General features: G+C 47.3%; 1 protein-coding gene across 1 annotated transcript; it reads right to left on the minus strand.

The window, feature by feature from the left end:
- Positions 1 to 2,505: 2,505 nt before the first annotated feature.
- On the minus strand, positions 2,506 to 5,067 carry BJ212DRAFT_1392113 (mitochondrial carrier). Its single transcript, XM_041337050.1, has 8 exons — positions 4,932 to 5,067; positions 4,656 to 4,875; positions 4,569 to 4,603; positions 4,279 to 4,356; positions 3,490 to 3,581; positions 3,354 to 3,438; positions 3,220 to 3,300; positions 2,506 to 3,163 (listed from the first exon to the last, which is right to left on the minus strand). Exons 1-8 carry the CDS (start codon positions 5,013 to 5,015, stop codon positions 2,999 to 3,001), a joined length of 840 nt encoding a protein of 279 aa, XP_041187271.1. The 5' UTR covers positions 5,016 to 5,067; the 3' UTR covers positions 2,506 to 2,998.
- Positions 5,068 to 9,640: the final 4,573 nt, after the last annotated feature.

A 9,640-nucleotide genomic window follows, 5' to 3' on the forward strand; every position in this document is an offset into this window, starting at 1 on the left:
TACCAATCAAACATGACATCCAGTGCAGTATCGGAAAGCCCTGAAAGAGTCGGGGTGTTTATCGTATAGGCCTCTTGCTTTCAAAGCCAGCTGTTCGAAGGCACTAGTGGCTAGGTCCACAGTAGCGAAGGTCACTCGTGACAATGGGATGGCGAGTTTAGCAGGCTTCGAGCTCCTGTAGGCATATTGCTGAAGTGTAAAGTCAACATCAACCTTTGCTGCCTGAGCATTGGCCTTAAGAAGTGAAACCTTCCGCTTCATGTCACTCACATTCAACAGCAAAGAGTTTTGTAATGGTTGGCTTAGTCCGAGTCGATGCTGACTGGCCTCGTGGGTATGCACAGTCTGTCAATGCAAAATAGATTGAGCAGTGGCACTGGCAGCGACATTACTGGCTGATGCAGATGATTCATTCAAAGCTAAGTTTGACATTAGCTTGTGGAGGTAACTCGATAAGTACAAACATTTGCTTACCATTATTGTTGCTGTTTTTGCAGCCACCACATAATGGTGAGCACAAGAATGGATATACACAGCCGCAGCTTTCACATTGCTGGCTGTTGCTAAATAGTAGGTATTGGTGAATATAAACTTAAAACAACAGGCACATAGTGAGGTGAGCATGTACCATAATCTGTTCTCGATCTGCTGCATTTGCAGCTTCGAGCTTTGAGCACTTCACGCACATTGAGTCGTCCATTTGAGGAAACACGAGCGAACATCCTGAGCACTGACTCGGAGGCATGGGCCATGATGAGACAAGTATTATGGTCTGAAAACAAAGTCTGATGGATCAACTTGAAGGTTACTGTACCACGTTAGATTGTGTGATATATGTGAAGAAACTTGCCTCAAAACGCCGTCACTTTCAGCAATTCAATATAGTGGTGATGGTTCCGGCACAGACCTCAATACAAACTCATAGCCACGATTTCTTTAGAGCAAGCCTATCACAATCAGTTGAAGCACAATAAGATGCACACAGGTCTGATTGGCACAGAAAACAGTTTATAATATGAAACAGTCCTCCAAAAACCACAAATTCTATACCACCTTGATAGTATCATGTTAACAAACCAATGCTCAACACTCGTTCACTATATAACTTTGTTAGGATGTTGTTGGTACACTTGACGCCACGAAGACAGTAGCCTCAAAATAGGTTGGTGTGCAGAACATAGAAGTGTAACGGAAACAACAGAGGATTGAGTACGAGGTGAAGAGTGTGAATGCGGTGATGAGTACACTGATGGCGATGACAAGCGCTGATGAGTGTTGACGATGTTGGCAAAAGACTATCTACTTACTTTAAGATGGATGTGCTCGATGATCCCTTGGGGTATGTGGAGCAGAAAGTGCACGTGACAGAAGGGTAATGACGAGAGTAGCAGGTAAATGTGCTGATGCCACAACGGGCAGGCTAATGGTGACAACAAGCGCTGATGAGTGTTGATGATGAAAGCAAAAGATTTTACTTACTTTAAGATAGACGAGCTTGATGATTGTGGAGTGAGAAGTAGTCCACGGCGGCAAAAGGTAATGCCGAGTGCGGCGCCACGACGAGCACACTGATGGCGACGACGAGCTTCGATGGTGGTGGGTGTTGTGGGGAAATGAAACCACAGCCACCGTATTTACTAATACACAAACAATGGAATACAACAAATAATTATCGCATTTGGAAAACTAACCTGATACACATAGTCCACCGTATCAGTCACATCTATCACTAATGCACAGATCTACGACCAATGTATCCTTCAGCTGAACACTGCGCTAATAGCCTAATGGAAGGATTCCACGACTGTCTTCCTGCCATTGGTTTACCTAGGTGGGACTAAACTTGTGACAAACTCGCTTCATTAGACAGGCTGGTCACGAGTCTCAAAGGAGACTACTTGCTCCACATACGCCATTCGTGCGACAGTTTGTACTTACCTTGGACTAGCAACTCCTTTTTTATTACGCCTGCGGTCGGCCGCATTGATACCCCTGAATCGATGCTTGAGCTTCTCGAAGTCACCGCCAAGACTGTTTCATCACCCACAGCAAGTTCTGGCATGTTCGTACATTTCTAGTATATTACGGACATTTCTGGGGGATGTGGGAAATGTATGCCAGCCTCTCAAGCGGACTGCCGAGGAACCGATTAACGACCGTTCGTCATGTGGTCTGGAATTCTGTCGAAGTTGCTAAAGATCCGGCAGGGTCGCGACCAAAGTGTTCCTGGTGTGTCCGATCCGATCCAGTCAGTGGCCGAAGGAGAACACGACTAGAGTGAGTGGCAAATGCCTCGATGCAGGGCTACACTACGCGAGAGGACGACAGCTCACAGGGGATTGGTGTTGACATGGGCACGAAAATTGCATAGCCTATGTATCGTCAAGTCAACCCCGAGTGGAGAATGGTTAATTCACAGATCATGAAAATAAGGCAGCAACATGGGTCCACAGATCAAAATCAAACGTTTGAACACGTAGACAATAAGGAGCACAAGAGAGCTCGCCCGGTGGCTTAATGAGTGTTAGAGTTACTACAATGTGGGTACTTGATTGATACCGTTTTACTAATCTCTCTCCTGGTTGAGTGTAGCCTCCCCTGAGCCCCCTCTGACATAAATGATTCTTCTGATCGACAGAGGCCTCCGACCTCCACCTAACGTTATAACACGACTGATCACCCAATTCTCATCGTCATGCTAGCCACGATAACAACAACAAAAAACCCCAACCTCAATAACACTAAATACGGCCCCATCTCCCAACAACACAAGACAAATTCCACAAAAGTGCGTTAAGCAACTAAAGTAAAATACAAAATCACGGCGTAGCGAAAAAAGCCATGCAATGATATAATCTAGCGAGCGCAGAAAAATCAAAGATCAACAACTGACAGTACTTCCCGCTCCATGATATCTCCAGGATAGATCTATGCGTGGTATCGCACACATGGTCCCTCCAAGCAACAAATCCACATCCATATTCAGATATTTTGATCATTACAACGATCCACGCTTCCAATCGACCAAGTTTTTCAATTGCTCGAGGGTTAGGAAAATGAGGATTGTAGTGGGCTGGAGACGCGACCATGCGGGGAGCCAGCCTTTGAACATGAACATCGGGCCTTCAGTCGCTAGAGAGGAGCGGATCACTCCAAGCGTTGACTTTAAGTGTCTTAGTGTTACACGTGGACGATTAATCGCAAAGAAATGAGACTCACGCTTGATCCGGGCCCAGATGCGTTCATAATACGGCTTTTTAGCACGTCTGCGGGTGAGCAAATGGTTGTTGCAACCGTTCCCTGAAAAAGAATTTGAGGCGAAATTGTAGGAAATAAGCAGAAGCAGAACGTACTGCTGCGAAACTGGCTGTGAAATGACAAGCGATGTTGTCATCGAAGTATTTTGTCTTCAGGAGCTCAGCCTTGAAGAAGTCGTACCTGAATACACATTAGACATGACATGGGTAAGGCGATGAGAGGGCGACTTGCGAAGCCAGTTGACTGGAGTTCATCAAGATGCTCCGGAAGACATTTGGGCCCACACCTCGCGCAAGCGATGATGGGCCCTCCTCGCGGACCATCTGCAATCATGACGTCAGTACCTCGGACTCGGAATAAACACGATCGGATGTCAGGGATAATCTAAAACAGAACGAAAGTGGATATGCAAAGGTAAGCAGAGGAAAGAAGTAGCATAACATGGTCTTCTATTGATAAGTTGCACACTGCGGTTCCAAATTGGTATTCGCCAACCTCCTTCGAGGGATCAGCAAATTGATGACGTCGAAAAGCTAATGAGGCATATAAACCCATAAATCCATGTGCCCATCCGTGATGCATTGTGACCTGGCCATCGATACAGCGCGCTTTCTGTATACCATGGCGCAGGGTCGTCGCGTACAAATCAGAAGCGAAAGATTGACATGAGCAAGCGTGCGAGCGCGGGTGGATGCTCGGCACAACAATAATACCATAAGGTTGCACAAGGAGTGACGAAAATTGCGGAGTAGGCAGGGTAGGAGATAGAGCGGCGCATGGGAGTATAAAGATGAGCAAGCGAGGCAGAATACACTCTTTCGCGTTTCCATCCTCCCGTCGCTGCTACGTGGCCAGGTCAAATTCGTATGACCTTGTGTATCTGAACTCGCGCAGCGACGTCCCACGATAATACTGTCCTTGGGACAAAGTCGACACTAACACAAACACTTATGACCAAGATGAAGAAACAACAAACACGGAACCGCACAGGGCACGTCTAAACCTAGGCATGACACTTACTCTGAATAATGCGTCAAAGCAGTGCTTATAGTTAAACCGCTTTTCGGGTGGTTTTGCGAAGTCTCCTTGCAGACGGACCTGATAAATATGGCGCGATTTGAATAACAGGGGGGCGAGGACGTTCCGGGCGGGAGCGGAAATCATGGTTCGATATTGGAATAGTCACGTAATGGAGAGCAGATGTGAGCACAAGGCAAGGTAGTAGAGCACGACACACACCATAACGACCTCTGATCAAGCAAAATCGCTGCTCAGCGCACGAGGTCACAATATATGTCATCAACACTTACCGCCGGATTGCCCACGACACCCGCGATGGAGCCAGCTAACTCGGTTCTCAATAATATCGATCGTACGATATAAGATTTCGTACTCACCCATGACACCTGCTGTGGCGAGAACCCATGCAGGGCTTTGGGGTGTCGCTCCCAAGAGCTTCTTGCTCTCATCATACGCCCAAAAGCGACACAAGCTGTAGCTCATCTGGCGCATCCATGTTCCAGTGATACCATCGAAAAGTCCCCGGGCGCCGGCAGTGCGGACAGTCTTCTTTATGGAATCTATCATACCCTTGTCACCCGACGCCTGAAGGCGGACCTTGGTAGGTCAAGAGGGTGGGGTGATGGAAGCAGCAATTGTTGCTGCAAGACCACCGAGGGTAGAAGGGGTAGGGCTGCTTCTTTGGGCTTCGAGACCACAAGAGGTGGCGAAGGAGTGCTACAGGCTTGTACGGACATGGTGGTTTGTGAGAGAGGATTTTGGGTTCAATTGGAGTGAACCGGGCGTAACTAGTTCTTTCCGATTTGAAGGACTATCAATAGGGGAATATTCGCTGACTAAGCTTCAATACTCATGTGACCATCGCCAGGCATTCCCTGTCGAGCTGCCCCTTCTTTAACTCGACCATCTAGACATTCAAATGCTTTACAATGATCTTCCAAGGCTTCACAGTCTGCTTATCGTAGGCACTCTGTTGTTATTACAGAACCCTGCAAGACCCTTAGCTTCGACGTTCAACTGCTGTTGCCACATTGCAAGTCGTTGTGATTGTTCTTCCCCTTCTATACCGTCCCGTCATCTTCCGGCTCATAATTCGACTTTATTACGGCTCCTCCGCATCTTTTGGCCACCATCGATAACATAAAATCACCACTTTCCTAAGCTATCTTTGATCCTCTCTTCCTTGCCCCCCGTCTATTCAGATGACCTCTTCCATCTTGAGCCTATAATCATATTTGTCATAGTACGCTCTGCCTTCTTCTATCCAGAGCTAGCTCCATCAAATTGAACCGTGGGTTTGAGTCTTTGAGAACGGCGCGCGACGAGGTACCAAAGCTCACGCACACTCTTGCGTGTACGGTGCGATTATTGCGACTCACGGTGCGTGCGATCCCTGGTGCACATAGCAAGGGAAGGCTCTATTGTCACTCGGTATGTTTTGCAAGTGATATGAGACAATTCACTCGATCGTAGCGATTAATTTCACCTTATCGTCAATCTTGGACGTGTCGGTATGAAATCTACCCACATTCTCAACATCGGCCTCGAACTCTCACGCCGTGAGTCCCATTGCAGTCGTTTTGGACCCTTGACCTTCAATCAGATGCCGTACTACGTGAAGTTTGTTCCCTGTGCTTGCCCTTGGCGTCCCATTTATGGATGGATTTCATTCCAACTTGAGGGCATTTCCAACTCACGTATAGCGGATGTGACCATTTCCCTTATTCTGAGCAAACCGTTGCTGTGCAAGGGTGCTCGGAACGACGTGAATGGCGCATTACCCTGTGTTTGTCTGTGACTTGATCATATGATTAGACCAAGTGTTGTATTGAATTTGTTATTACGAGCAGAACACTGAATAATTCGTTATCATACATCCACGCTTTAACGGTCCCGGTCAATCCTGAGAAGAAGAAAAATATCTCCCAATGTTGAGTACTTTTCATTGATATTGACCCCGCTGGCTGATGGGGTACTCACCTATTCACAGCACCAATTCTCAGTGCACATACATACCTAGCTACAGCATTCGTACTTGACGCAACCCACCTCATCCCTCTGTCAGCGCATAACCATCACAATCATAATTGCGGGCTTGCGGCTGCGAAATGACGTCCCCACGCCCAATTCATCGAGCGGCATTAATTCATCAACAGTTAATTGCTCAAATTCTTCACTACTTCTCCACTGCGAAGACACACGGTCGGGCGCCATCATTGTTGTGGGTATTCCCTGGCATACATGTGCACACTTGAATGCTAGGCAATACACACAATAAAGAGCTCCCACTCAAGTTTCAACAGAGCTTGTCATCTTTTAGCCGCACCTTGTTCTGATGTCGGCTATTGTTCAAGATGGAGAGGCCACGAGGATGAGAGTGAGAACAAGCCCGGAAGCAACACCTATATCAAGGCGGGTCGTGTTACAACCGGAAGGCGTCACGCGCGGTTTGTTTCCCTCAGAAGTAATGAAAGTTCGCCATCTTCAACACGCGCTTTGCTCCCTGTCATCGTAGATGAAAACTAGAACTGAGCGCTGATGTCTCCGTTGGGAGCCGCAATGAACGCTGATAGACAGGCAAGAATGACCTTGCCGTATATGCGGCACTCAACGCGACGCATTTGCTATTTGTGGCGTCTTCTATACATTCAAGTTATTGCCCGAATGTATCGATGAGCGCAATCTCGGTACCCGGGCTCGTGAGCATATGATAGGTTAAGGAGTTACTAAGTCAAGACTCCGGTACACCACAACGACAAAGGGAATCACAGGGCAAACACGACTTTTGTTTTGCGTCCAATTGGGTGAGGTCACTAATTATAAATTTAAATGTTAAATGTTCGAATAACTTGATAAGTTACGGTCATACTACATGGGCACTAGCACTGAGGTAAAGCTCCCTTCAGTGTCCGAACATTCAAACGTTCAGCGCTGCAAGCTGACTAGTAAGAGATGCGACGGGGACACCGGGAGTCCCACTAGACTAGCAAGCACTGTCCTATATAAAATACGTCTCAATCATTGGACAAAAATGGACACAACAAAAGCTCACTAGCATAGTACTGCCACTGACTGATTCATGAGGTGGATGACAAACCCGGATAGTCTCAGGTGCCAGCCAGCACTGCACTAACTTGGTAAACCCTTTAATGGAGTAACGTCAAATTACATCCAGCGCACGAACGACTTCTGGGCAATTCAATGATATCTATGGCCCCCAACAGATTCGACGTGGATTCGGAGCGGCGAGGGTCTGAGGGAGACGTCACTGTGCCACAAACTCCAGTCGAATCACACGTCACCAGCAACCTGCCCAAACTCTGCATGAAGTCACGACGTTGAAGGTGAGCACTGAGTTTACTCGCAAAGCAATTCCAAAAGGAAAGTCCGAATCTGCATTTTTAGCGCCGGGAAAGTGAGATAATTCACATCACACACCACAGAACGACGCGAAATTAACTGAAAGTCGAATTATCCCCCGCGACCTAATCTAACTCACCAAAGTCAACTCGAACACTTCAACTTCGTTGATGGCCTCTCAACTTCTTCAGTCCTTTTTAACACTCCGAAAGTTGCAGATTCAGCGGCAACGTTGTCAGGCGAGATACTCTCCGGACATTGTACAAGCAAGTCAATCTGCATTACGAGGCTCGGTGAGCCTGAGAGCGGAGGCGCCCACGCAAAGGATGCTTCAAGAGCCTGAGAAATCTTCTCTGCCGAGCAGATGGCGAAATAACATGCCACGGGATGATATACGATACGACGGACGGATGACATTGACGAACTTGTGGAAAACTCATCATCACCAATGCGGAAGGGAATATTAGCATCAATAAAAAGGCTAATTTCATGATTTATATAAGTTTTGACCCCAATGTTCAGGATGACACGACACACCGGAGCAGCCTTGCGTTTGCTAGGTTACACGTATATGTTGTTCCTTACTCCAGGGGTAATCAATATATTCATCCAGGTTTGAAGCTTCGCATCCCTTGATGGGGATGGCGGTAGAACTTCCGGAAGCAGGTTGTGGAGCAGTCGAATCAGGTCAAGGAACACATTTGAATTAGTGGTGTTGCCTGTCTTTCCTATGAAAAAATACGCGCGCTGATTGGCGCAGGGGAGCGGTTGTATTTGTACAACGATAGGATGGTTTAGTAGTAGTTACGGCCATGGATTCGAGCGCCTAATCGCCACATTATGTAACATGATTCTATGTTCAGTAGTACCAATTTGAGCTGTTCACAACTCGCTCGAAATTGTCGTCGATCAATTAGTGATTCAGTGGGCGTCTTCCATAGGCCAGCATCTCTCTTCTATAGGGAGTCAACAGTCGGTTTTCGTGCTCTATTGCTATCATATCTAAATTATATCTCGACGAGTCTCGGATGCCCTGAAACGGTTCCGCCGCACCCCTGCACCTGAGTTCTTCCAACAACATTAGCAACAAGGCTCTGTGCTCGGACGTTGATGCATACCTGTGCGCACATGTTCTCGAGCTGACATCGGATTTCAAAGAAAAAGTGCAGAGGACGTACATCTTGCATCTTCTCTCCAAATTTCAAGGAGCATTGACATCCGACCCAAAGACTAAGAGAGGCCCTTCTGTTGCCAAATGGGAGCCAGGACTGGCTCCGTGTGCGCCGCTACAGGATAGGAAATTGTCAACGGGGACGCAACAAAGCATCGACTACCGCGGGTCCTACTGCTAGATTAATATTGTCGATTCTTTCGGGCAATATCACTCTCGCAAGTAAATCTAGCCTTGGTCAGATTCAGAAACCTCGGTCGAGACTTAAAGTCTACAGGATATTTGCAGATTTTTCGGCCTTGAAGCCATCACAGGCTAGTTGTTAATGAATGCCATTTCCTGTGTATTCCAAGGCGAATTCACTTTGGTCTTACCAGATATAAAAATGACGACGGTGTGAATAAGGCAATGATATAACCTGATGCAATGAATGACTCACTGTTGTTTCAGGCGGAAGACTAATTGCCTACAAAGGACCTCCTGGTATTGATGGATTCCATAATGTTCTTGGCCCTACGATGAAGTGATATCACCGTGGAATGGTAATGCGTGCAGAAAAGGCAGTAGGTGCCACTTTCGTGAAGCTTCAGATGCGGTGCTCATGGATGGTCAGATGGGCCGCCATTTCATTTTCGACAAATCGAGGACGTCGGTATTAGCAGCCCTCTCGAGTATAAAAGGTCCACCGCCCCCATAAGAGAATAGCAAGAAGGCAGCGCTTTGCCGTACTCCAACTCAAAGCCGGGCGACGTCCACACGATCCAACTCCAAAGGCGTCATAGTCCGTCACCAGATCCGCGCAAGGTGAGAGTGTAGTTGGATAGTTTGGCA

This window comes from Suillus subaureus (genome assembly GCF_016647635.1).
Source record: "Suillus subaureus strain MN1 chromosome Unknown BJ212scaffold_53, whole genome shotgun sequence".
Taxonomy (NCBI): Eukaryota; Fungi; Basidiomycota; class Agaricomycetes; order Boletales; family Suillaceae; genus Suillus; species Suillus subaureus.

Excerpts from the sequence above, each read along its gene's own strand:
- BJ212DRAFT_1392113 (XM_041337050.1), bottom strand. The coding sequence starts at position 5,015 with ATGTCCGTACAAGCCTGTAGCACTCCTTCGCCACCTCTTGTGGTCTCG. Across the intron at positions 4,876-4,931 it reads CCCTACCCCTTCTACCCTCG|GTCCGCCTTCAGGCGTCGGG; the intron begins GTGGTCTTGCAG and ends TGACCTACCAAG. Across the intron at positions 3,301-3,353 it reads TCACAGCCAGTTTCGCAGCA|GGAACGGTTGCAACAACCAT; the intron begins GTACGTTCTGCT and ends ATTCTTTTTCAG.